At 38.9% G+C, this 27,212-nt stretch overlaps 3 protein-coding genes across 13 annotated transcripts in view; 1 reads left to right on the forward strand and 2 right to left on the reverse strand.

Moving 5' to 3' along the window:
- Positions 1–2,416, reverse strand: part of LOC101173402 (transcription regulator protein BACH1) — a 43,028-nt gene extending 40,612 nt beyond the window's left edge. For 5 of the 9 annotated variants that reach the window (XM_078956603.1, XM_078956597.1, XM_078956602.1 and 2 more), the window contains exon 1: positions 2,293–2,416. The gene's annotated coding sequence lies outside the window, so the exon portion shown is untranslated. Of the gene's footprint in view, positions 1–574; positions 805–1,990; positions 2,131–2,292 lie in introns of those variants that run through there. The other 4 variants (XM_078956599.1, XM_078956600.1, XM_078956598.1 and 1 more) reach the window with 2 other exon arrangements.
- A 13-nt stretch (positions 2,417–2,429) lies between these two features.
- On the reverse strand, positions 2,430–8,304 carry usp16 (ubiquitin specific peptidase 16). Its single transcript, XM_023961521.2, has 18 exons — positions 8,044–8,304; positions 7,863–7,958; positions 7,589–7,770; positions 7,400–7,503; positions 7,198–7,310; positions 6,896–7,125; positions 6,727–6,819; positions 6,508–6,638; positions 6,310–6,397; positions 5,517–5,598; positions 5,343–5,434; positions 5,206–5,259; positions 4,959–5,126; positions 4,209–4,863; positions 4,015–4,109; positions 3,775–3,870; positions 2,984–3,137; positions 2,430–2,884 (listed from the first exon to the last, which is right to left on the reverse strand). The coding sequence occupies exons 2-18, from the start codon at positions 7,924–7,926 to the stop codon at positions 2,772–2,774; spliced, it is 2,514 nt and encodes an 837-aa protein (XP_023817289.1). The 5' UTR covers positions 7,927–7,958; positions 8,044–8,304; the 3' UTR covers positions 2,430–2,771.
- A 26-nt stretch (positions 8,305–8,330) lies between these two features.
- rwdd2b (RWD domain containing 2B) lies at positions 8,331–11,276 on the forward strand. Of its 3 annotated transcripts, none has more exons than XM_020708116.3 (5): positions 8,331–8,468; positions 8,589–8,727; positions 8,829–8,896; positions 10,290–10,643; positions 10,719–11,276. In XM_020708116.3, exons 1-5 carry the CDS (start codon positions 8,452–8,454, stop codon positions 10,969–10,971), a joined length of 831 nt encoding a protein of 276 aa, XP_020563775.1. In that variant the 5' UTR covers positions 8,331–8,451; the 3' UTR covers positions 10,972–11,276. The 3 variants fall into 3 exon arrangements, with proteins under 3 accessions (XP_020563775.1, XP_078812730.1, XP_004075339.1); XM_078956604.1 differs by having other exon boundaries at positions 8,344–8,449; XM_004075291.5 differs by having other exon boundaries at positions 8,376–8,727.
- Positions 11,277–27,212: the final 15,936 nt, after the last annotated feature.

Genomic DNA, 27,212 nt, shown 5'->3' on the forward strand with positions numbered 1-27,212 from the left:
TGTTAAGCTGTTAAATTTAAAAGCAAAACTTAATTTAGTGTTTTTTCCCTGAGACAATGTAGGATTTTTCAAATCATCACAGCTGTTTATAGTTGCTTTCTCTTCTCTGTTTATGTTTATAAATTATTCTTATAGGTTCTGTTCATCTGAATTTTTACATGTATGTTTGTCCGTCATATTCAAATTCAGGTCCTTCAGATACGTATTTTCTCTTAGGTTATCAGTGACATCAGTCAGAGTAAGGAACATCATCAAATACATTTCACATCCTGGTCACTCTGTTCGATCTGTGGCCTTCAGGCAAATGCTGCAGGTCAAGCAAAGCAACGGTTTTTACCCCACTGCAACGGCAATTTTAAATCCGGACTCCTCCTGGAGTGCTTGAACTGTGCAATGGCGAATGTTTTGATTTTATTTATTTTTAATCACTGTACTGTGGTCACGAGGTGGTTTCTTTCATATTCATTAGGGGTGTAACCATTCATTTTAACAAAAATCCATTCATGTTATAATTTGCCGACACGATTCATAGTCGATATTGGTTCATTTTTTTTTAACAATCCGTTTCACTGACCTAAAAATCGATCCGGGACAAAAATTCAACCAGTGTGACTCGGAGATAAATATCTTGAAACTGAACAGTGCAGGTGAAGTTTTCCACATTCCTTATATTTCTTGCAAGATAATGAAGTCATTCATTCATTTTCTATTCCGTTTCATCCCTTTTGGGGTCACAGGGCTGCTGGAGCCTATCCCGGCCACTTATGGGCGAAGGCAGGGGGACACCCTGGGCAGGTCGCCAGTCTGTCGCAGGGTGGATAAGATAATCAAGTGTAAATTAAATGTATGTACAAACAAGTAAACAGGAATTAATGGCAAATCTATTTACATTTTAGTTTCATAAAGTTCAGCCCGCTGTTTTTCCACACCAAAGTAATCCAAAGCGAATGTTATTAGAACATTCTAGCACACTGTGTCATCACACGTCTTTGCAGAATTCCAAGTGTTTCCAAACATCGGACCGGAACGATGGATTGATCATTTTTTGCTGCATGTCGCGTTTGTCGTCCGCTGTGATGGACTCACTTGGTCGTTTCTACATTATAGTAAAATAATCCTACCCTGCCTTAGTCTAAATGGTATTTTCCAATATCATTTATAACTCATTTATTTTATGTTTAACTTATTTTATAATGCTATAGGTTGATTTCATAAACAACTTGCTGACAGATCTATCTGACTGGATTGTAGGAACATAAATCAATTAAGTTAATTAATCGTTACACCCCTATTATTTATTATTTTTTCTGGTTTTAAGAAGTTTAAAAAGTATTCATTGTGAATCCTAGTTTTTTAATGACTTAAATATGCTTTTTAGTCTGTGCAAGATTCATTCATTAGAACAATAATTTGCCTCAATTAAATTTAGGACTAAAATGCATAATTTGGTCACTAAAAAAAGGGAAATTCTAAATTGTTGCTAGATTAAAAAGTGCATCTATGTCATTGTACCAACCAGTGACCAAGACAAAGAACAATCTAGTAAAAGAAATCCTTTCTGTAAGAGACTCACTAACAATGAAGTAGGTTATAGTGTTTCTGACTTAATCTGTTTGTTTTTTAAAGTAAAATAACTTACATTGATGACCCCTGGAGATACGTTTTTACAAGCTTTCTTTTGAGATATACTTGAAGCAGGCAGGAAATGATTCAGCATATTTCTTGCAGGGTATGCAGGAAAGCAAAGTAACAGCTTCCCTGTTTACAGCAGCAAAACGATCGAAAAATAAAGTTTTACAATACGTCTAAACATTTTATTTTATCATTTTAGTGTCTAGGATAAATAAAATAAGCAATTGTGTGTTGTCTTTACTTAACATTAGTACAAAAATGGGCAATTAAACTATTTTTACATTTATTAAAATGTATTTTTAAATGAGTCGGCTGAATTTACCAAGTTGGCACGAGTAACTTGGTAAACAACGTGTACCTGAACGCTTCATCTCGCACGCGACGCCTCAAAATGCTGACTCATGTTAAGCCAAGTTACTTAACTGGCTCAGGTGGCAAAGTGCGACTAAAACGCCTAGTATGAACCGAAAAAACGACATCTCCCTATTCAACCATTACAAAGTTAACGGAAATAGTAAACAGCAAATAAAACAGTCATCGGTTTTACGCTAGGCCTGGCCGTTAGCTATAATTGCATTGGGCATGCGCATCCTCAAAACGACTATCTGTGGAAAACAACTTTAAAAAACATTTATTCAACAAGGCCAAATATTCACTGACCTTTCATGACAGCGAAATGACAGTGGCATTGATTTTGGGATGAGATACTGGCAGCCCGACTTTCTTCTTGTCATGTGACATCAGAACCAGGAAGTTCACGCGCATGCTCAGTGTGGCGTCAATGAAAACCCACTATGGAGATTTTTTTATTTATTTATTCACATAAATGTAATGAAAATAACAGGGAAGCTCTGTTATAAACATAAAAAAGCAAATTTATATTTGTCTTTCTTTATCATTATTTCTGATATTATATTCCACAGCTGATTCACTGAATTTAACCCCAAACATTATTTTCCCCCCTTTTCAATACTTTAAAAAAGTGTGATGCAGATGTGACAAAAGGGTTTCAAATGTCTCCTCTATAAAATGTAAATATTGTGATAACAGCCGGGGTTGAAATCCCTTTTGCACTGAAGCAGAAGCAGCAGGATGGTTGGTTGATTGTTTTTCCTGAGCAGAGAGTCCCAGAGAACCAGTTAGAGGACTCTTTCATAGAAGAGGAGGTAGGCTTGGCAACTCTGGACTTTGCTTTCGCTCACAGGCTGAACGTTTGTGTCGCTGATATGAAACCAGGATCCTATGGAAGGCTCTGGAAGTTCAGAAACAAACAAAGAATATGTACACATCTGAGGATTTTTGGGGATTTTAAAGTTATATTCGACTGATGTCCGCATAAAGGTACACCTACCTTCTGTTGATAATCCATTGGATAAAGTTTTATGATGGTTTGGCCGGACTTTTACATAGGCTGTGTAATGGCCCGACCTCATTGTTCCACTGTGCTCTACAACACCATACAAACTGTACAAAACCCCTGTATCTTCTTTATAAGAAGATACATTCTGTGGGAGACAAAAAATGTATTTTAGTTTGTACACATTTAGAAATTACAAAAAGCATAAAAGACCCACTTCAATCATATTTTGCCAAAAAAATAAATAAATTCTAAGACAGTTTCTGCAGAGCGGCAAGAGTTCATTAGAAAATTGCCTCCAAATTATGGACAGTACTTCTAACATGGAGTAAGCCTGTCCCCACTTCCCATCACCCGTGTGTTTACACACTCTCCTGCTACCTTACAACTCCTCACATCCCTGACATTAGCGGTGTGGATACAAACATTAACATTAGCGGTGCAACAAAAATGGCGAGCAATACTGGAGCAATCCAGCTGTACAGTTTTGAGCCAGATGTCAGAGGAAAATGAAGACATGCATGCGTCCACTTGTAGTCGTCTACAAATGGATGCATCACAATGAGCTAACTTTTCTTCTATGTCACCAATACGAGCTCAGTCCAAACGGCATTTTATTTTTTGCTCCTGATTTGCAACGATGTGAATAAAGAAATATTCAGAAATGCTATTTTAGACCTAATTTTTTTTTATAAATGTCCTCCATAGTAAAAAATTGCCACAACAAAATAATTTTCATCGGAGTGGGATTTAAAAAAAATAAAAATAAACAAAAAGTTACTTACGATGTTGGTTTTGCATTTGGCAGCGCAATAAGGAGCAAGATCCAGAGTGAGTGGAAAGTGAACGTATCTGTTCACCTTACAAATAGTGTATCCATTCTAGAAAAATATGACAAATATTTTGTTATATTACAGGACAAAACCCTTTTTTTGTCCTTTAAAGTATTTTTATTACAGCTCTATGAATGAAACTGTCATTTATTTCATCAACATAGTAAAAACACAGAAACTGCTTTAAAGTACCTGTTGAAATCTTTTCAGATGAAGGGTAAGGACAGCTGGGGGAGAGGAGACCAACATTTGCTTCAAGGCATCGGTGTAAACATTCTTCTTGGGGCCTAGATGCAGCACAAAGAAACTCTGTGGTTCTAGAGCCAAAACTAAATAGCTTGTGAGACACATCAACACCTACAATCATGGGGAATGACCCTACTTACCTTGACCTTTGGCTTTCTTCTGCTGCTGTTTAGTGCAGGTGACACACAGCAAGCTGTTGGTCAGCGTGAGTGTTTCCACCTCCGTAAACTGAAACAGGCATGTCTGTATGGAGCACACTTGTTTCTCTGGAGCTGTCCTGGGAGCCAACGTGCTGAAGGCCAACTCTGGGTCCTGGTTCACGACTGTATACTCTTTAGCATCAGGCACTTCCTCCTCACTCTCTGTGTTTTGGTCTACAGCCTCGCAGTCTTCCAAGAAAGCTTCGTCGAGAGTTACTTTCTCCATTTCGCTCACCAGCTGGGAGTCGTCCTCTTCTTCCTGATCTTCGTTGGACATTTTGTCGTGTATAACTCTGTCCTGAGAGTCCCGCTCATCTGATAAGACGGTAAAACGGTTGCTGGCAGAGGATGATGCAGCTAACGAGTCACAGTCAGCCATGTCGTCTTCTTCTTCTTCCTGCTCCCCACTCTTCTCCTGTTCAGACACACTGTTGGCATCAGGGGTCGGGTCATTTGCTGAAGTTCCTTCTTGTTCTTTGTTGTTTGTTTCTGCTTCCTCTGCATCCACAGTAGCATTTGTTTGCTCGTTCTCCGTGTTGTCCGTCAGACTGTCCAAAGTTATTCTGCTTTCGAGCTTTTGCTGCCTTTTTTGATGCTGTTAGTCAGTAAAAAAAAACAAAAATGTCATTGGAGTTTAATTCATCTAACCATTAAAACCAAACAACAAATCATTTGAACTCATTTATATACCTTTGCTTGTTTCTTTGCCTGCTTCTTTGCCTTCTTTTGCTGGTACTTGCTGGTGCCTGCTATGGGAATGTCGTCGTTTCTGCTGTCTAAAGGAGGACTGTTTCTGCCATCCTGGCTCGACTCACTGCTCTTCTGAGCTCCTTTTCTTTGGTTTTTCTTCCTGTATGCCTGTAAAAGTTATTGATAATAAAGCATAGCATTTAAAAAATAAAATAAAAAAAAAAAAAAAAAGAGATGTTTTTTTTACCTCATCAACAACAGGAAGAGAAAGATCCAAAAACATCTCAGTAACTACAGACACCTGCAGGAAGAAAGTAGTGACCGCAGTGAGACGGACACCTCCAGGAAAACCTCTCTTTGTTTTTTTTAGGCTTCATTGTTTACCGTTTTGCACTGCTGACACATTATGGTGCTGGTCATCTCCCCGCCAAAAACTTGGTCGACAAAGTTTTTTGGAAGCCCGTTTTTCTCGTATTCTGAAAAATAAGGTTTGTATTTATGTTTTTCCAGGTCAAAAGGGAAAAAAACGTCTGTAAGGACAGAGAGCAGGTTATTTACCTTTTGCTAGTGTTTTCAGTCCGTCTCCATCTTTATCTGTATTTGTCAGTTTTAACGCCTCCATTATTCCTGTGTTTACTCTCTGTAAAAAAAAACAAAATAAAATAACATAAAAAAAAAAAAAACAGAAAAACACAGATAATAAGCCGCAGCCAGATGGTATTGCATTAAATAATAAAAACCAAGTCTGTTAAAAATTGTCATTAATTTTTTTGTAGGTTCAAATAAATAACAATCAAAATTGCTTCAAACCATTGAACTGTGATATTATTTTGATATAGATACATATATATTTAATTATTTATATGACCTGTGGGTGTGATCATCTGAGCAGACAGATGTGTTTCAGTCAATCATTTATTCCAAATCAATCAATCAACTTTCTCAATTTGGCAGATGTGGCTTTAATGTCGGCGAGAACAGAAGAGCGGAAGAGAGACACAGTTTTGCAACTTTTTTTTTTATATCTTCAAACAAGGGGACTAAACTGGCCCTAATGCCACATAAATGAAGACTTTTCTAGCCACACCTATTCTATTATGTCACATCAAGTCAGGAGAATTACATTGTACTAACTGCTGCAGGTCAGTGAATTAATTCAATTCAATTCCATACAATTTCTTATAGCTCAATATTACAATATTCTCAACAGGCTTCAGTTGTCCAAAACGTGATATCAGTTATAAAATACAATTAAACAAGTGCCTTGCAATGCTTCCAGTGTTCTTTGCTCAATACTTTTTCAATTAGATACCTTTCACCCATAGGATGTAGTCACAAACAGAAAACACACCTTCTGTTCTTCAGCCCGCATCCCATCCAGCAGGTAGCGCAGCAGCTCCTGACTGTCCTGCTGCTGAAATCCTTTGAACCTGGCAGCCCTGCAGGGATCAGACCAAAGGATCGACTTTCCCAAATTCAACAGAGCCATTAGTTTGTGTTAAATTCACCGTTTTAGAGGATTTTCACTCTAGACATCGGCTTCACTCACTTTTTACACACTTGTGTGAACAACTCTCGCGGCGTTACCACACTTTTCTTGGACAGCTGGATCTCATTCAGCAGATGACACATTGCCCACGTCAGAGATCCGGGTTGTTCTAAATTCACCACGATAGGTTCCTTCAATCACAGGAAAATGAAAAGAAACTTAAAGCAGGTTAGATGTTTTGTATTTAAGCTAAAGACAAAACAGTCAAGTGTAACACACCAGGTCCAAAGATGCAGGTTTGATGTCCAAATTGAGTTTTTCTCCTGTCACTTTGTTGAGAGTTTCTCTTAAAAGTTGTGTTTGAGAAAGATTCTTCAAAAGACAAAAAGAAGAATTGTTAATCAACTGCATTTGTCTTCAAGTTAAAGAAGTGAAAATGCAGTTTTACCTGAATGACAGCATTGAAGAAACATGTGTTTCCAAGGTTGCTCAGGCCTTTTACCGGAATGACAGTGCTTCCTTCAATTGTGATACAGTTTTGTGTTTTCCCCGCGCTTTCCTTCATATTGTTCTTGTTCTTATATCTCGTACTGCTGTTCTCTTTATTCTCGCTTTCTTCTGTGTTTGCAGTCTCAGAGTTCTCCTTGTAGTCCAAAACACTCGCCTCATCCTTCACTCCTGCATATATAAATGGACATGCTTAAAAGGAAATGCCTTTCAAAATAAAATAAACTGTTGTTTGTTTCTTACTTTTTTCTGGTCTCTTCGCAGGGTCTGCAGCATTTTGCTTCTTTATGTTAGTCACCAGCTGTGCTAAATACCCAGTTCTCGAGTACTGAACATCATCATCACAAATGTAACACCTAAAATGAGGACAAAATGTTTGTAAAAAAGAAATAAAAAAAACTTTTAATTTGTCTCTGAGGGAATTACAAGAAACAGGGATACCTACCAAACACTCCAGTTGTCCAAACTGATCACAAGGCAATGCGGACTTGACCGTGGAGTTTCATAATGTTTGATTGCATGCTGGTTCTCAGAGTGTCTTCCACATCCCTTGCCCACACAAAAAAGACATTTATGATCAAAAAAACTAAAAGGGATTTTAATATCTAAAAATAAATGAGCACAACAAACTCACCCTATGGCCACATGTCAAGCACATCCAGATCCCTGCAGGTTCCTTTTCCTCTTCAGAGTCTTGCTGCAGAGTTGTGTCGTCTTCATGCTTACAGTCCTGGCAGTTTGTCCAATCAGAGATCCCAGGAAGCTTCTTTAACAGACTTTGGTCTGCTGCTGTCTTGATGTGCCTGCAGGATGGAACTATGACAATAGATGACATAAAAGGGGGGAACAAAAGAGGAACTTACAGTAAAGGTTATGACCTTTAATCAATAAATGAAGATGATGTTTACCAGCTAGTTCAATGTCGTCGTCCTCCCCTCTGGAGCTTCTGTCTTTACCCCGCTTCTTTCCCATTTCCCCCTCAAAAATGAACAACGCAGAGACACCTAAGTAACACAAGGTAGAGTCAACAAAGTGTGTCAGATAAAAACTCTTAACAGGCATAAATAAGACTCCAAGCTGCCAACTTACACAGTCAGTGGAGTCCAGGGACGGAACAACATGCGTTTATCAGTTTCGTTTACTTTGAGAAAAACAACCCTTCTGTTTTTATAAATGTACTTGACATTATTAAGTAGATTATTTTACGTACAGGTCCGCCAGTAGAAGTAAAGATGCAAAGATAAAGAAGTAGATACAAAAACGTGTGTAAAATATAGGAAATCTACGCTGAATGTAAGAATGGCTCATCTGTTTCCGGTGTGCGTCGCTAAGATGAGGCCGTGCTGAAACAAAGCAACAGGAACCACTACAAGCTTATCAGGTGTTACAGACAAACTAGTCCTCCAATCCATCTTGGGAGTTTAGTTCTACTTTTGTTTTCTCAAGTGAATATTGTATCCTTAAAACATCACTCTGATCCATTTGGCTCCATGAAGTATGATTACGTGTCGCCGGTACTTTATTTAAGCTAGTAAACTTTTTTTTTTTTGTTTGGGCTCCAATAATATGTCTTATTTGGAGTGGGCAGAAGCTCAGGTGGCAGAGATCGAGCTGTTAACCAGCATGTTCCCCAGCCAGGAGGAGCTGGAGCTCACCGACCAACTGGCGCTTGCAGAGCTGAGAAGCTACGTGGAGTCTCCGGCAGACTGTCCTCCTGCCTCCAGACCCCAGTTCCTCATCAAGCAGAAGTTGAGCTCTGCAGGCACTGAGGGGGTAACCATGATTAAATGTTATTACACATTACACCGCTTCATCATCACCAGAGCTGAAATAACTAGTTTTCTAATTGTTTTGTAACTCATGATCTGGTACAGACGGAGATGATTTTGTCGTGCGCTTATCCATCCGAGTATCCCAGTGTGTTGCCAGACATCACAGTACGGTAAGCATTTTGGTTGGTTAATAATTATTTGCCGTTTACAGTTAAAAATGCGTCTTCATTGATCATCACTGAACACAGCTTTAGAAAATAAAATCCTACAAAATATTAGGTCACTAGTGTATCAATATAAACCCTGCAGAGGTCAATAAAACGCTTTCATATATGGCCAGAAACAGCTGCACAAACTGTAATTGGTAAGTATCAATGGTAAAAAGGAAATCTGTGTATTCAATTCTAAAAGATTTTTTATGGAATGTATTGGACTACATTTTATTATTAATTTGATAGCAGATTTGGTTAAGCAAACTGCAAAATTCAAAATTACTATTTTTGTCAGCTAGTACTTAGCAGATTCCGTTAAAGGATTATTTATTTTCTCTTAAATTGATCTTTCAGCAGAGTTTAAAAAGTGTTTTGCAAAACACCAAAAAATTAACATTTTTATTCCACGCCCTTTTATTTTTAATAGGACTTTCGAATTACATGCATATGTGGCATTTTATGTCATGTAATAACAAACAAAATAAAATTAGATGTTTTTTTCTGGTATCAAACTTTAACTTACACCAAATAGAAACAATTAAGAGTAATAATGATGTCATTAGAGGTAATAGGTAAACTTCATAACTGGAATCCCTTTAGTTTGCAGACTGCAACAAGCTGAAGATTTTACGTTTGGATGTAAACGACTAAATCACTTTGTGCAAAAGAATTTGGTTCCTCAACTACGGAAGAGGATTAGGGCCACGGAGAAAGAGAAAATAAAGGGCATAAAAAAATTCTGACCTTAATATCAGAATTCTGAGAGAAAAGTGAGAATTTTCTATGCCCTTTTTTTTCTTTCTTTCTCTGTGGCTCTAATCCTCTTGAGTACTCACCAGTAAACATTACCAAAGAAAACAGCTAGTCAAAAGGCCTTTATAGCCAAGTCAGCATAAGAGGGTATGTGCATTTATTAATGATGAAAACATCATCATAATAGATTCTCCATTTAAATTTTAAATGTGCAAACTTTTTTTTTTAACAGTTCAAATACAAAAAGAACACCAACTAACTGAAATTATTTTTTTTTTAGATTTGTCTTTGGATAAATTAGTCAAACCTGATATTTCTAGCTTTGCTTAACATATTAACCAGTTATATTTCTCTTGAAATATCCTCTATTTTGTTATAATTTATTTTCAGCCTTTAATTGACGATGCAGGCTTTTTTAATATTTACGGTAAATGTTTTTAACATTTCTAATCTCAGTAGTTTTTTTTATGTTGCTGCTATTATTTTTTTTTTACTGTATTATATAAAGTACGAACAGTTTTTTTTAAACTCCTGAAATCACCAGCTCCAAGTAACCTTGAACCCTTTCCTCTCACTCTCTGTATGTTTTATTCTCCAGGAGTTCTGGTCTCAGCAGAGCCCAGCAGGCACAGCTACAGGCGGATCTAAAAAAACACCTTATGGAAAACTGCCAAGGGGAAGTTTGTGTGCTTGCTGCAGTGGACTGGGTGAAAGACAGCCTGCAGAGCTTATTAGCAGCCATTTCTCCTAAAAAAGCGACTCCCTCCTCGGTGGCACAGGAAGCGTTCAGCCGGCTGTGGATCTACAGTCACCACATCTACAACAAGTCGAAGAGGAAGAACATCTTGGAGTGGTCTAAGGAGCTGGGCCTGTCAGGATTCAGCATGCCTGGGAAACCTGGTATTGTGTGTGTAGAAGGACCTCAAGCTGCCTGCGAGGAGTTTTGGTCAAGGTGTGTTGAGCTGTTTTTACTGAAAATTGATGAAGTCCAAACGGCGTCTTTTCCCCAAACTATTTCCTGTTTCAGAGTGAAAGTTCTGACGTGGAAAAAGATCATGATTCGACATCGAGAGGATATCACACTTGATGGTCAAGGTGACGACGGCAGGCCTGCTCAGGGCATGGACTCCCTACGAAAGTTCTCAACCTTTGAAGAGGCCATGTTTGACCCTCATGGGAGCCGAGGCAACCACATGGACCTCGGACAGCTCTACCAGTTCCTGAATGAAAAAGGCTGTTGTGAAGTTTTTCAAATGTATTTTGGCATTGAAGGGAGATAACTGTGCAACAAAGAATAAAACAAAGTTTATTTTATAAAATTATCTACAGAGATATGTGTTGTGAGTCACATGGAAGCTCTTAAATAGAACATGTGACAAGCAGCAGAAGAACTCTCAACAACTTTGTTTTTATGATTCCCAGCCAAAACACCTGTGGCTCAACAAACAGGAACATGCAGCTCTGCCAAGATGATCCAGTTAAAAACATTGTCTTCTTACTATTTTTAATTATTTGGCATGTTTTTATTTTTTGATCAAAAGACTTCTTTCCTCTCAGGACAAAACTATTAAAAGTCTTAATCCTACCTGAATTTTCTTGTGAGTCTTTCACATAAATTGCACAAATTGATAAAAACAGATTAAATTATTATTATTATTATTTCTGTTTTAATTTATCATCTGTTTAGTTTGAAATGAATGAAATGCATATAAAAATGTCATGTTTTTTTCTGAATGTTGCCAAGTTGTCAAGTTTTTTTTTTAAGTGGTACAACCCAACCAAAAAGTTTGAGAATGAAGCACTTTCAAAAGGAGTTGTGCGTTAAGAAATATTAACAATATTTTATAATTGCAGGACCGAAGCCATGGTTTAAAAAAATTTGAACAGCTAAATCTGCAGCACACAGTAGATGGCAGCAGTAGGTAATCAAAGTTAGCAGTCATGACAGCCTCCAAATGTAACTTGTAATTTAGTGATAGTATAAATTCACTGGTTGGATAAAACATACAGTAGACCATGTCAGTTAACTAAGGTTAAAATATTGAATCAAATCAAACTTTATTCATAAAGTTACCATACCTTGCAGAACTGTTTAGTTTAGCAATTACCTATTGCATTACATGACTAGTTTCATGTTCTGATAGTCACTGGTATGAAGTCCATTGAGAGGACTATTGTAATATTGGGCTATATAAATAAAATTGAATTCAACTGAATTAGGAAAACTGCACTTTTTTCTGCACATTTTGCCAAAAACTGCATCCTTTCTCCTCATACTTTATTGTAAAAAGATGAAAAATTGCTGATGATTTACAGAATATTCACATAATGAAATGTTTTAGTTAAAAAACGGCAACAGATAATTATACATTATATGCACCCATCAGGTTGAAGCATTTAAAACATGTTTTAACTTCATTATCTACAATACATTGCACAGAGCAATGTCACTGACCTGCAGCTCTTGAGCGAGTCATTCACTGCTTCCCCGTCATGCGTTAATAACACCACAAGTCAAATGCAGATCCCTCTTTAGATGGTTCACCATCTTGTTTACTATTACATCTAATCCACAGCCTCAGTCCACTCCCCACTTTAACCGATGCATCAGTCATCGGCTGAGAGAGTTTGATAGTTGCAGGTTTATGTCGTTTATTTGCAAATCAAACAGTAGCTATAAAGTCAATTCCACTGTGTACATCATGTGTACACAGCTTACATTACCTTCAGATTAGCTGAAAGGGCACAAACATTATCCTTCCTGATGAAGCTCCCAGGTTGCCCTGCATTCATCCGCTTTTATGGTTCACAGAGGGGACTGTCATGTCGTGCACCACGAGGAAAGTTGCTGGTTTGTTTCCCTGCTTCAGCTCCCTCAAATATAAGGTGGGATATGGAACAACAATTACGCCTCGGAGGTTTCGACTAACAAAAACCTTGATTTATCAATAAACGCAACAGTGAAAGAGGATCACTGCTGTTAGGAATTTTCATGACAAAATTCATAAGGAACTAGTAGTCCATACCCAGACACTTTCCAAAAAATTGGAATATCATGAGAAAAATATGTTATTCATGATGTTCTAACTATTTCTTTTGTGGGTTTTATGAGTTGGAACCCTAATTTACATAAAAATAAACAAATAAATAATTGAAATCAATAAAACAGTGGGTTCTGAGTCTATATTCTATAAATTAATTTTCTTGAATGGAGTTATGAATACATTTTTCCATGATATTCCTAATTTTTTTTAAAAACATACTCTAAACTATTTGAACTGCTAAAACCTTTCCAGCACGGTACTTTTGATTAATATGAAATGCAGACCCAAAATAATTGAAATTAATTAACATTAAAATGTCTTACCTCAATGCTTTATGAGCAATAAAGTAGGACGATTATCCTGCTGTTGTATTTACACAGCATATGTAAACAAAAGCTCCTTTTGCAGCAATGTGTTTCTTTTTTTAATTCGAGAGAGTTGAGACATTTATGGTCAATCAATCATTGCAACGTCATCCTTGTTGATCTGGTCGAAGCCCTGGAGACTCAACACACTGCTACAGATAATGCTTGAGGCTGATTATGAACAAATTAAACCTGGTCTTCATAGTTTAAACCACTCTCACACAGAATTATGCACACACTTTCACAAACCTGCTTACCTAGACAATGTATATCTGAGCCCCCACATCGATTGAAATGCTTCAGCAGATCAAGGTTGAGCGGTGGTGAAAATTTATGGGGTGCTTTCTGTACTCAGAGACTTCTGTGACTCCCAACATCATTATCACAAAAGTGCAGACAGGCAATGGTGCATGAGGTAAAGGTTAGGCCAACAGTGACATTCATTTCCTCCCCTTACGGTGTTTCTGTGTTCAGTGATGTAATAATATCTTCACATTAAATAAAGAGGGAGTGCTGGACTGGAACTAAGAGGCTTAGATTATTGTTTGACTTCTGTGGACTTTTTTAAAATCTTCTGTGATGTCAAATGGAAAACTGACACCAACAAAGAGTGCAAACATTGTTCTGAAAGTAATGATCGCATGGAATGTAGCATCAGTTTTTAAACATACGTTGTACATTTACTTCAAACCAAAGATAAGTAAAGTGGTGTAACAAAAGGTGGGGTTTTATAGTTCACCAAGAAGCTGTAGAACAACTATACCGCCCAATTATTTTTTTTTTAAAGATAAACAAACAAACATTATGAAACTCCACGGTCAATAAAAAAGAGTCTTAGTAAGGTTTTTTCTTTTCTTTTCTTTTTACTTTTTTCTGATGATGGAGGACATATAAAAAGAAAATGAAGCTGAAAATGGCATTTCTGAGTATTTCCTTTGTCAAATTATTGTGAATCAGGAGCAGACGAAAAATGCAGTTGATAAGAGTTAGTAGGTGTGACATAGAATCAACAATTAGCAGGCCATAAGCAACCTGCCTCACCCCATGTAGATTCATTGACTTATATGTGACTAGATCCATGTGTCTTGGTTTTCCTCGTCTGATCAAGCATCTGGCTCAAACTGTACGGCTGGATACCTCCAATACTGCTCGCCATTGCTCGTCGGTAATGTTAGTTTGGGGGTTTTGAGGGGCTGTATGCTAGTGGGAGAGCACGTAAACAGATGGATGATGGGAATTGGGGGAAGGCTTACTCCGCGTCAACAGTCCTGCCCGAAACTCAGAGGCAAATTTTTGTTGAATTCCTGCCACTCTGCAAAAACTATTTCCCAGAAAATGACACAGGTTTTTTTAAATTGCCTAAAAACGGCATATCATAATTAAAAGACCAATGAGAACGCTTTGAAAATATCAGAAGACTTTAAATATAATCTTTTCTATGTATGGAGAAAACAGTGAAAGCCAATCAATAAGCAATCAATAAGCAATTTAAAAGAGTGAGAGCTTTGATTGTGGTTATACTCTGAATCAGAATAGACCTGGAGTCAACAAAGGGCGTGTCATCACCAAAAACTGGGTCAAAAGAATCAAAAGTCTTGTGGTTCAAAATAGGGATGTTAAGGATGCAGATTTCTATCGAAAGTTGAACTTTTTATGAGACTTACAGCAGTACCAGTTCCAAACCACAGATATGAGTATGTTTTATACCATTTTACCAAGATTATGTTGGTAAAATGGTATAAAATTAAGCAAGAAGAAAATCATCAATGTGCCTTCTTATATACATGTGATGCAAGCAAAAAGACTTCCAATCACAAGCTTTCATCTACCAAGTCAGGTATAAAAACAATTGGCTGCAGGTGAATCATAGTGTGTTGTGTGCACTGAATGTATGATGGCCATTTTTTTCACAGCACTTGAAACAATCTGAATAAATTAATGACACACTTTTATTTACCCACAACACAGTCTAAAAGAATCAATATGTCAGGTTTTTAAGTTTGAAGCTGTTCCATCAAAGACATTTTGTTTTGTTGATTAAACTAAAAAAAAGTGCCAGTAAGAAAGAAAAACGAGGTGATTAAAGAAAATATCTAGATTGTATCCGTTTATGTAACAGAAATTAGACTGTGTTGTGTAAGTTGAATCTTTTTTGTATCGATTCGTGAACCATGCATCGAGATGCATATTCAATCATATGAGAGAGAAAAGTGGATGTAGCATCATATTTGTAATTTAGGTTAGAAATCATTTTATTTTTATGTTAAACATCTCAAATATGCAGTAAGAACCTGCTACACACAGACCAAAGGGTTAAATCAAAAACTCTTCTCAGTTTAGTTTTGAGTGTTTGTTTTCTCTCCAGTGTGGAAGTGCCTTGCTTCTATAAAATAATCAACATGGGTCACAGTTGATTGGGAATAAAAACCTTGAAAGATGAGTGCAGAACTTGTTTGTTGTGCCGTCTTTTTTAAGCGCTTTTTGGCAGCAGATTTCGGAAATCTTTTTCTTTTTTCCCCTTGAGTTACATTTTATTCACTCATGATTTATTGCAATTTTTCCTTTATCACCCCATTTTTTTCCATTTCAGACAATAACCCAATTCTTCTCTAGTGAACTGGTCATGCATATAATTAAATTAGTTTTGAATGTCATGGTGAGGTACTTTAACATGGGGATTTCATCCTGTCTGTAGCCACAGCACCCTTTCACTGGGATAAGTTCATTTTAATAGTTTTGTTTTGAATTGTTTTAAGCCGCAAACTCAAAAAGCCGAAGGTTTGATGAAAGGTTTATGTTTTATCTTCATGTGAAGATGAACAGTGGTTGTCTTCTGAACATCCACAGGTATTAATACCTGCTGGTTGAAAGTGCTCCACATAAAAGAGCATGACATAATGCACTCTTTCTTAGTTGTTCTGCTTTTTCCAAACATGTTTCTCTTGTTGTACACTGAATGCAATGACAAGCATTTATGATCATCATAAAATATACCTTCTAATCAATCTATCATGTGCTAAACATTAGACTTTGTTTATGTAAGGTACACCATAACACTATAAAACATGCATACGAGCATATTTCAATTGACAGCAGTGATGAAATAGACTGAAGGAGGGGAAACGTGTTAATTCATATTCACCGCCGGAGGTTCGGCATTGATTATGCCGATAAATCTATCACAGCGTCACAGGAGCTGCATGGCAGAAAACGCCTTTTAGAGCATGTCGCTCTGTCAGTTTGTTACGTGTTGCATTAGCATTTTCAATTCAGCCAAAGCAAACCTGATTATTAAAAGCAATTAGCGACACAATCAGTTGTGTTTCCAAATGTTATGAGGAAGCCTGGCTCCGCTGCTCTTTGGGATTCTAGACCTTCTCTCCAGATGACCCTCCAAGGTGAACTCTTGTACGCCTTGTCACCCCATGAATACTAAATGAGGCCGAATCAAACATTTTCTCTTGTCTCACTTCTATTTAATCAGTTTCTTCACTGAGCTGTCTGTAATCCCAGAGGACAAACATCACACATCACTGGCATCATGAATTCAACAGCCACAATGCTCTGAAAGTATTTAAGCATCCTATTTATATTTATTCGATTCATGTGTTTTGTTAAAAAAATCCTCTGCATTCGACCCATCCTGTGATCTCATGGCACAAGCATGTCACTAGCGGTTGGTAGCTTCAGTTTAAGTGCAGCTGGTGGGTGCCTTGCTCAAAGGGAAGGTGGGGTGGGGGGGTGGGGGGGGGGGCAAGAAATCCTATCCAGTATCATGCCAGGGCGTGCAAAGCTGCTTCTCCCCCTGCTGGGCCCCTGTTGCTGTAGGTCATTCCCGGCATTTTGCCTCCCCTCATGCCCATTTTAGATTCTCAAGTCTCAAACTCAGAGGCTAAATGTGGTCTTGATTAGGTTTTAAGATGAAGTGCTTTTTGGAATGTGCTTTGACCCATGTTTATTTAGTTTTAACATGTATATTAGCAGTTGAAACTTAACAAATTAGCACTATAGTATTACTTTTTTTAAAGAGAACATAAGATATATTGGATTCGGCTCAAAACCCTATTATTTATTAGTATTTTGATGTAAATTTTGTAAATTTCCAGATAGAAAAATCAACTTTAAAGGCACCTTTCAAATAAACTATCAAATAAACCGAACATTACAACAGGGAAATTGTCTAACCCTCTGCTCACACACTGATTTCATAATTGGAGTGAGAAGTACTTGTTATTTAATCAGAAAACACTTAAGAGCAGCATTTTCATATACCAAAAAATTACTAAAATTGTCATTGTAACTGCTTTTGAAATGTCATATCCCTAAATAATGACCACCTACCTGTCATCATCATAAAAGGAAAAAAAAAATAACGGCTCCACTTCTTAATTTTTAAATCTTCCTGTTCATTTTTTCCCCCCCATATGTGTTAAATCTTTGAGACATTTCCGTCTTGGTGAAAAGCACAATATATTAAAAAAAAAAAGATTCCACTTGTCATTTTTGGGGGGGATACATCAGTCACCCACTCAACAATTTTCTATCTTTAATTAAGTCTCCAGTGAGTTTGTTGGAAGAATCTCAAGTGCACCAATTCAAACAGATGGCAAGTTATTTTTTGCATACCTTATGCCACAGGTACAAGCACTCGAAGATGTACCAGCGAGAATGTGAGACATTGTGGAAGAATGAGTTCAAAAAACAACGAGCAGTCCTGCTTCACTTAACAATCCCTTGGCCCACTTGTGGCCCGATTTGAACAGTGAAGCTGCTGCCTCGTAAAGTGGAAGCCCTCATGCAGCAAACAAGGGAATTGAGTCTGACTGTACACATTCATCTAGAATAATGGCATGGTGATGCATCTAGGGGGATACACAAGCTCATGTTCTTTGTTCCACATCATTTGACTTCTTCTAGCTTCCATTTGGCCCTGTCACAAGTGGAAGTGTGAGTGATCTGTATAATCTTATCAAATATGATTAGGCAAAGCACATCTCAAGATAGTATTTTACGCCTCTCTGTTCCACTAGACATACAGATGAGGTATGAATCTCCGTGCTACAATCCAAACAGGGCTGCAGATGGCCTCTGCTGTGTTTGACCTATATTTGAAAGAAACTGTACTTTTTTTCCCCAAAGCTTCGAAAAAATCAGATTTTTTCCTAAAGTTTATTTGTACAGGTTACCTTTTGTTTCTCTTCTGCAACAAGTAGCTTTGAAAGTAAAGAGCAGCCACTTCTTAACATGCTTTCCTTTTTTTTTTTTTTTGCTTGATTCTCAATTAGAAAGAGCTGTCAATCACTAAACAGTGCAGCACCAGGCTTCTGAGGACAATTACTCCTAACCTTTGGATAATGTGTTAGTCTTGCAAAATGTTACCCTGCCTTGCTGTCTAATTGTCTAGCTGTCACAGTTCTGAGCACTCATGTTACCTCAGAAAATAGTGTTGATGACACTTTTCCATATGGCTTCCATCTATACATTCTGTTTCTTCTTTCAAGGACCATCCTGCCTCTTTTTCTTCACATTTTTTAATCGTTTGGACTGTCCATCAAATTATGCCAGTGTGCTGAATGAAGGTATTTTTACTTTCACCAAAAATGACCCAGATCTTGCACCCAAAAGACACACCTCATCTGTATGTCTTTAGCAGTTTTAATTATTTAATATATATGTATGAACTGTCTGGAAAATCGCTCATTCAAAATCTCGTCTTGTTTGGTGGACTCAAGCCTCTGTCGGTTTTGTTCTGCCGTCACGAGCACCTCCATGATGTTTTTCAGACCAGACAGTAATAGATGTTCTTGATGTTAGCCATTTTTCAAGACGCCTGTTTATATGCTGGGCACAGACAGGTCCTTCCATATTGGTTCCTCCTCTCTTTCCCCCCTTTTTCCTTGGGTTTTTGCTGCCTGCGGCATTCGCTTAGTAGTTCATCACTGCAGGCCATCTTCCAGATGTAATCTTGGATTTTTTTTTTGCTTTGGCCTTGATAATGGCTTTGAAGCTCCACAGCCTTGCACCTTCTTCTTGCTGTGCGATGTCAGGGTGCTGGACATGCCATGAAACCCACTATGCATCAGAAGCCTTTTGGTCTTGACATCAGTAGCTTCCATCTTTACCTGCAGCTAGGTTATGCTATCTCTGGGGTGTCTGATTACTTGCGGAGCCTATGAAAGAGGAAATATCATCTTGAGAGTTTCTCGCTGAGGCTGACTAAAAGGCTTTTAAGAATCAAAGGGTCTTTAGGTAATTCCTGTCTATACCTTAAAAACCTGTCAGAGGTCAAATGCTTATTACCTCATTATCTCTCAACATGTAACATCAGGTTTCCCATGGTCTTTTAAATCAATCTTATTGCTTCCGAGATAAAATTTCCAGGAAGTTATTTCTACAAAAAAAATATGTTGAAGATATTAATGTCAAAAACTTCAAATTCAGAGTTCTGTTGTCTGCCTCTGTAAAGCTGTGCACACACCAGGCATGTGAAGCATCTCAAGAAAGCCCTAAAATCGGGTTCTTGAACGCAAGTATGGCCCATGGTGTTCACACTGAACTAGCAGGTAGGGGCTTGTTCTTCTTTTGTTTTTCTAAGGTTTACTAGCGCACATAACCGACTGTTGAAAGAGGCTTGGCGTCAAATGGCAAAGCCGTGCAAATCTTGCTCCAGGCATTTTTCTTTCTCAGCTTTATTCGAATATATGAAAGACCTGGGGCCTCATTTATAAAACTTTGCGTAGGATTTGCGTCAGAAGTGGCGTACGGATGAAACATAGGACGTGCGTACGCACAGAAATATTCGGATTTATAAAACCGTGCGCACGCACATCCTACGCATCTTTCCCTTTATAAATCACAACCGATTCTAAATGCAGCGCAGCTTTTGCGGCTACATGACACGCCCATAGTTGCCCATAAATAGTCCGTGAAACGCCCACAAATTAATATTCATGGCTTGCTAAATCATGGCAAACACAGAGAGGAAATCAAAAAAATGTAACTTCACTCAATGTGAAGTAGAAGTTATCGTTGGCAAGGTGGAAAAGAGGATAAAACGTTGTTTGGAGGGCACAGTGTGGGCATTACTAATGCCAAAAAGGCACGTGAGCGGCAAACGGTGGCAGACGCCGTAAATGCTGTAGCCTCACAACCTCGGACCATGGCCGAAATAAAAAAGAAATGAAAGAAATGATCGGACATCAAAGTCGAGGCAAAAAAACGTCTAGCGCTGCATCGGCAGAGTGTGTCCGCCACGTGGGGGGGTGGGGGGGGGGGGACCGGAGCTGACCCCTCTTGATGAGAAACTGGCCGCTATTATTGGGGAATCCCTATTAAGTCCCCCTTATCGGCGTCCTCCTCCGCCTCAGTCACCTGACTGAGACGGAGGGGACGCCGACGCGCCAGGGTCAGGGTGACACAGGTAAGAGAAATAATTCAAATGAATGCAGTCAAGTCACATGTATGCAGGCTACACAATTACAGATTATTAATATAGAACAATTTTATTTTAGTTGCTGGGTGTTCCAGCGGGGCCAGTGGTTACGATGCTGCAGCTGAGCAGCCGTCTGGACCCAGCGTCTCCACGGCACGCGGCTCTCAACCCTCCAGCAGTGGACGTTTCCTCACCGATGCAGTCCTTGAAATGCAGAGGGAAGTCAGTAGTTCAATCAGAGAGGTGGCCAAGGAGTTGGGCGAAATCAAGATCGCCCTGACTGAAATAAACTGCACGATGAGGGAATTCTTAAATAAATAATATTTTCCACACCTCTCTTTCTTTATAAGCGACGCATCACTTCCAAACGCTGGCGCACAGCAGCAGCAAATGGCTCAAATGCGTGGGGATGGGGTTCAGGGTCGGGGCCAACACAGCAATCAGCGCCAGGGGGTAGAGGCACGTTTTTAAGCTGTGCCACATTGTGTAGCACAGCACATGCCAGCACGATTTGGCACACACTGTCACTTTCACGTGTTTCTTCCATCTGCCGACGGTGTCGCCGTTTCTCATTTCACCCATTTTTGTGCGTACGCCTGGGTCAGAGCTTGCGTGGAGGACCGCACATTTTCCCGTCAAGTTTGCTTTTTATAAATCTCAACTATTGCGTAGAGAGTGGCGTACGCCTTCTTTTGTGCGTACGCAACGTTTATAAATGAGGCCCCTGGTATTCTGTCCCGTTACAAACCAATTATTAATTTCTCCTTCATGATCAGTTTTCAAATGACCAGGAATTAAAAAGGGATTCCATCCATACTGTGTGTACATCCCTACCATTCACTGTAAAAACAATTGAAAGCTCAACTCCTCCCTTCTCATTTTCCCAAATAGGAAGTACCATTGCTTCCTGATATGGGTGCTGCCATATCAGTCGACAGTCATTGGACAGAGTCTCTGAGTCATCTCATCTATGGCAACTACCGTCACCATTCCCATAGATAGAAATGACTCAAAGCCACTGGTGGGGGATTTTTTTCTTATTTAGCGAGAGCTGGAGGTCAGGCGTTTTCTATGGGTCATGTCACACCTCAATTCGTCCGTTGTTTTTATAGTCAATGATCTGAATCCTTGATTGGTCAAAGTTTTACCTGGTTTAACTTGCAATGGCCACACATTTTGTTCTTAGAGCCCAAAATTGATCGTGTAAACTTGTGTAGCAACGCATGAAAGCAAGAGTTTTGATCGCAAAAGCCTGAAACATGAACTTTTCATTAGAAGTGGTTTCTTGAACGTGCATTGCCGAGGGCGATGTGATCGTAGCTTAAGGCACACTTTTTAAGAGTCTGGTAGGAGTGATTTGAACTTTTCTACACATCACAGAGAAGATCAGATCCTACAGTTTTGCTAATTCAATAGGGCTTCCTTAGAGGTCATGCTGTAATTGTTACACTGCCAATGCATTTCAAGGGTAAGAAGAAAATCCATTTCCTTAGTCACTATTTGTGATTTAACATAAATGTGCCCCTATTCGATATCCAATTACTAAATTATGATGGATTTTTAGCATTATGTTCTGCCAAGCGTGATTCAAGACAGTCCATCTCAATTTAAAGAGCTTAACAAAGCACAGAGCTTTTAATAATAAGGAGTACAATAGTGGGAGCTGATGTTTATTTGAACTGGCTGGGCTTTTGGTGGTAATGATTATGAAGTGAGCACGGGGAGCCGTCTGTGAGAGAGGAGACGAGAGGGGGAGCCGTGCAAAGCAGGCAGATGGTTGGCTGGACAGATCGTTCATAATGGCAACATTATTCTACAGGGAGGCAACATTATGCTCAAGGTCAATGGGAGCTGAAGAATGGAGAAACATAATGACTTGGGTCTTGTGTCCTGGAACAAGAGCTCCTTTTTAAGGATGCTGAGATATTCAATATAAGCTCGGTAATTGGCACAAGGTTATCATAATAATCCCCAATTTTCAAAAGGTTTATTTGCATCACCCAAGCAATCATAATTGGGCTTTTATTGTTTTAACTGTTATGAATTCAATCTCTATTGAGATTTACATTACATGTCAGATATTTCAATCAACATTTGCAGTCATAAAATTGATATGTGACTAACTGCTTTAGTAATTGAAATCAATGTTATGTCTCTATTTAACCACTATGACAAAAAAAAAAAAAAAAAACATTTGAAGGTTTTTATTTTCATGGTTCTTATTTATGGAGATTGCCAAGATAATTTTACTGACCATATTTTTAAGCTAGATTTACACCAGGGATGTGTTGCGAGTTCAAGAACGCGCTATACGTGGTTTGTTGAATTTTTGCGCTTTGTTCAATAAAGTTGGGGGAAAAAAGGACTCCACCCATATGTTAATACCAGTTCCTGACTGGTCAAAATTCAGCTGTTAGACTTTTCATTGAAAGCGATCGCTCAGACGCATGTTGCTGAGGCCAGTGTGTACATATAGTTTCAATGATGTCGCTTTCAGCGGTACTTCCATGTCTATGTAACCCAGTTTGATCATTTGCTGGCCTGCTAGGCTCAGGAAGGGAAAAAAAATGGTACTGTCTTGATGCAGATAAGAAAACTATTATCAAGTCCAGGAGGAAAACAATCTCCTTCATGTTTGTTTTGGACAGCGCTTCTTCTTCTGTGTTGCTGTCCGTACCAAATACCAATTATTAGTAGGGAAATGAAGTGTATATGAGTCAATATTTATTTTTTTAAGTATCACATATAAGTCGCACCCCTGGCCAAACTCTGCAAAAAGTGACTTTTACGGTTATGAAATTATTTTGTCATGGTGCCTCTGTCAGTATCCTCCCCCTTCCCCTCTGCTCTGCTCCTGACTCCACCTGCTGTGACCACTTCACTCATCAGCCTCTGCTCTTCAAAAGGAGACCCAACTCCAGTATTCAACGCCATTTCATTGCCCCTTATGGTGACCACGCCTGGTCTCGCAGCGCTCATGTCAAGCCTGTCTTGTTTATGCAAACTAACTATCGTTATTCTCCTGCCTCAGGGCTCTCTGTCACGAGCGTCACCTGTGTGGATGTCATCTCGAGCAAACCCTGCATTCCTGTGGAAACGCAAAACATTGCTAACCGCGCCAATACCTCCAGTCACTACACGAGCCTCCTCAAGCAGGATCATCGCTCCTGTTCTCAGCGGAAGAAAATAAATTTATACTTACTTCTCACTTACCTGAGTATTCTTTCTGGGTTCCAGCATCTGGGTCTGTCACGCCTACGAACTATGACATATTTTGTGGTTTGTTTCAGGTTTTCCACTATCATCTTTTAATAACAAACAAATTATTTAGTTGTTATGTCAGGCCATGCTCCACAAAGAGCTGCAACATTCGAGTATTTGTACTTTGCATCTTTAGAACACGTGGCCTAGACAAACCCACACTAACAACAGTTGTGCCTTCTGGCCAAAAAAGTACAAAGAGGCTGCGAAGAAACAAATGTGTTTTTTTCTGTCACAGCTCTGTAGTTTTCAATTAGAGCTGGATGTTAGAGATGGGGGATAAGGGTAAAAAATAAAGGGGAGAAAAGGGAGTTGAAGAAGTTGGAGGATCATTAAAAAGTAGGAGGTGGTAGAATTACAAGCAAACCAACTATCCAGATAATTCTGAAGCTGACATGCAGCTGCCACAAAGACCTTAAAGCTCTCCTTCGTGTTCCTGTAGGAGGCGAGCAGCAAAGTTCTGAACTAATTAAAGTCTGTTAATAGACTGCTCAGGTAGAACAGAGAGAAAAGAACTGTAGCCAAAAAGCCAAAAGGAAATAATTAATTTAAAATGGTACGGAAAAATAGCTTGAAACCCCTTGTAATAAAAACTTGTAACTCTCTGGGGGTCTGTAACGCACAGTGAGACCTTCCTCAGAGGTTACCTGAAAGGCTTTTCCCCACTCTTGGTTTTTAAATACACATTAGGCTCATTAGGCTCTTTGGCGGGAGGTTTTGGGTGATTGGACATCGCTGTCAGCAAACAGAAGGTGCCCTCACAACCCCCCAGCCACCAAATTTTAATTACAACTTCTAGTAAACATTTGGTCCTACACGACTCACACACACACACAAGCACACACACACTGCGTGGAGGGCAGTGCTACTATTCCCCTATCTCCTACCCCTTCTTGTATGGGCAGTGGATATATCCTGGGGGCACCTTGGAACTAGTGACCCTAACTTAACGCAGAGAGGAGAGTGTCTTGAATTTGCACATCTGGCAATGTCAGAAGCCAAGAATCACACATCTAAGCTGGGGGCGCTATATCCCTGGGTGTGTGGTCTCGGGTCCCTGGCTCCGTGTACCAGGCCATTCGCTTTAGGCCACTGCTGTTGTGGTTTCCCATCTTCTTTCTTCTATTTGGGACTTTAGTCTCTTCTGTGGTCTTATTCCCGGTGGAGTTGATGCTCATCCCATCCCTGTGCTGGACTCTCTTTGGGGCTGGCGAGTGGACTACCAAGGGACCTTGTTGATGTGCAGCATGGTCTACCTCTGCAGCTTCTTTTTTACATTCAGCAACATGGTAGAATACTCTTGTAAACATACACTCCCTCTAACACGCACCCCTGCTCACCTATGCTGAGCACAGGTTTGTATTTGTAGTCTAGACAGTTTTATAAACTGGTCCACAGATACATATGTGTTTGCAGATACATGTTGATATGTGAGCACATTGCTACTTGAATAGATGTTGAATAGATGAATGACAGTTTTTGTGCACAACCACCCTTAATTAATGCAGGTATTTACATTTAAGAGTTAATGTTACCTGCATGAAACTTTTGTATGTCTCAAGTCTTTTTTTTGCCTCTGCCCCCCAACTTTACATTTTTTTTTATCCCTGCCTTTCTCTCATGCTCTTTCTCTGCTAATAGTTCTTGACCTTAAAGAAAATAAAGTTCAGCCTCAATAATTTACACCTCCTACAAATCCTTGACGATACACTCAGCAGACGCATGTACTTTCCATTTTCATGTCGTTCCTCAAGGTGGCTGCATGAGCCTCAAGGGAACTGCGAGACACACCTGTGTAGCCTCCTATCTATGACCTTCTACAGGCCCAGACAACCCAAAAACCCACAGCACTCGTACGGATCTGTCCCCTGAATGGGTGCATGTGACTACGGCCTTAAGTGTCCAATAGAAAACCACTATTGGACAAGTTAGAGAACATGTAAAGGATAAAATTGCTAACTATTACACCAAGTTGGTCTGTCTGTGGCACTGTTGCGTTGCATAAGGAGTCATTATCATGACCCCCGGTTAATTTACATTGACTCCGTTGCGTCTCCGGTCCGTCCCCCCTCCTGCCTGGATCCCTGAGGAGTGGTTTGTCCTGTCACCCTTGTGTTGGGTAGCTCGTCCAGCTCTTCCAACACTTTAACGATCAAGCCCCATGCCCTCTCCTTCCTGATTGAGTCTTTTGAAATACATGTTTTGTGACATATATCAGTGGTCTCCAACCTTTTTTAAGCTTTTGGTTTCTGAAAAGCCTATTTTTCTAATTAAAATGCTACTGCAAGAAAATTAGTTTATAAAAATGCAATAAGCATTTACACCTGTGAACCCCTCAGATACACACTTCAACACTAATGGCTCAAAAATTTCAATACAATGCTTTAAAATGTAGATTTGACTTTTTCAAAATTCGTTTGAGTTTTGTCACCACTACACTAATTCAAGAAAGTTCTGAGTTAATCTTTTTACTTTCAAACATTTGTGTTAACACTTGTATTAACTCAGAAATGGTTTGCCACCGTAAAAGTGCACTCATCTATTGTAGAGTCCATTTTTATGCCTAACAGCTATCCCTGTGGGCTTTCTTCGAGGATTATCATTGATGGTACTGGAGAATATGTAATGCAAAGTCTGTGTGGGCAGTTATCTTTTATATTCAGAGGCTACATTTATCTTTGCCGAGTCCATTCAGTGTCACCGGCGCTTCTCATAATCTTAGGGTGTTTTCTAAATAGATTTTATCTCAGGCATTGTATTTTGCTGTTAAAGCTGGTGCTGGAACCTAAAACCTTCGACTTTAGGATCAAATTTACAAAGAGATTCTTCTCTAATTTTCCTCAGCCAACTTACTTACTCGCTCTACTTACTTTCTGAAAACAAAGGAAACAGTGGCTTCCATTGATAAGAACTTTCATGAAGCCACTTCAACCACTTTGAAGAGAATTCCTTTGAAAGTTGTGAAGAATTGAGTTTTCGTTTTGTCTGTTACTAAGAGTACAGAGCACTTTTTGTCAACACTTACACCGTCTCTGAACTGTTTTTACTCGGGGAAACACAATGCATATATTAACACTCCAAGGTGAGTTATACTTGACGTTCCAACCAAATGCAAATTGCAGTACAGCTTTGGTCATTGAGCTGTCTATCTTCAAACAGTACATATTTAGGGGTCGTGTTATAACTGCAGTTAATAGCACCTTCTTTCAAGAGCATTTAAAGATCCACTCCAATGAAAATGGTGTTCCTAACATGTTCTAGTGGTGTTTTTCTTATAATGGGTGACAAATATAAAGACAATTAAGATCAAAACTGCTTTTCTGAGTATTTCTTTATTCAAATCGTTGCAAATTCACAGCAGACGCATTAGGCATCCACTTGTAGATGACTAGATCCATATATGTCTTTGTTTTCCTCAT

The sequence above is a fragment of the Oryzias latipes genome, chromosome 13 (assembly GCF_053564925.1).
Source record: "Oryzias latipes strain Hd-rR chromosome 13, Olatipes_Hd-rR_3.1".
Taxonomy (NCBI): domain Eukaryota; kingdom Metazoa; phylum Chordata; class Actinopteri; order Beloniformes; family Adrianichthyidae; genus Oryzias; species Oryzias latipes.

Bases quoted from the DNA above. Each gene is read 5' to 3' on its own strand.
- usp16 (XM_023961521.2), bottom strand. From the start codon at position 7,926: ATGGGAAAGAAGCGGGGTAAAGACAGAAGCTCCAGAGGGGAGGACGAC. The intron at 7,504-7,588 runs GTGAGTTTGTTG...TGTGTGGGCAAG, and splicing joins GCTTGACATGTGGCCATAGG to GGATGTGGAAGACACTCTGA. The intron at 5,260-5,342 runs GTAAACAATGAA...TTCTTCCTGCAG, and splicing joins TGTGTCAGCAGTGCAAAACG to GTGTCTGTAGTTACTGAGAT.
- rwdd2b (XM_004075291.5), top strand. From the start codon at position 8,521: ATGTCTTATTTGGAGTGGGCAGAAGCTCAGGTGGCAGAGATCGAGCTG. The intron at 8,728-8,828 runs GTAACCATGATT...GATCTGGTACAG, and splicing joins GCTCTGCAGGCACTGAGGGG to ACGGAGATGATTTTGTCGTG. The intron at 10,644-10,718 runs GTGTGTTGAGCT...TTCCTGTTTCAG, and splicing joins TGCGAGGAGTTTTGGTCAAG to AGTGAAAGTTCTGACGTGGA.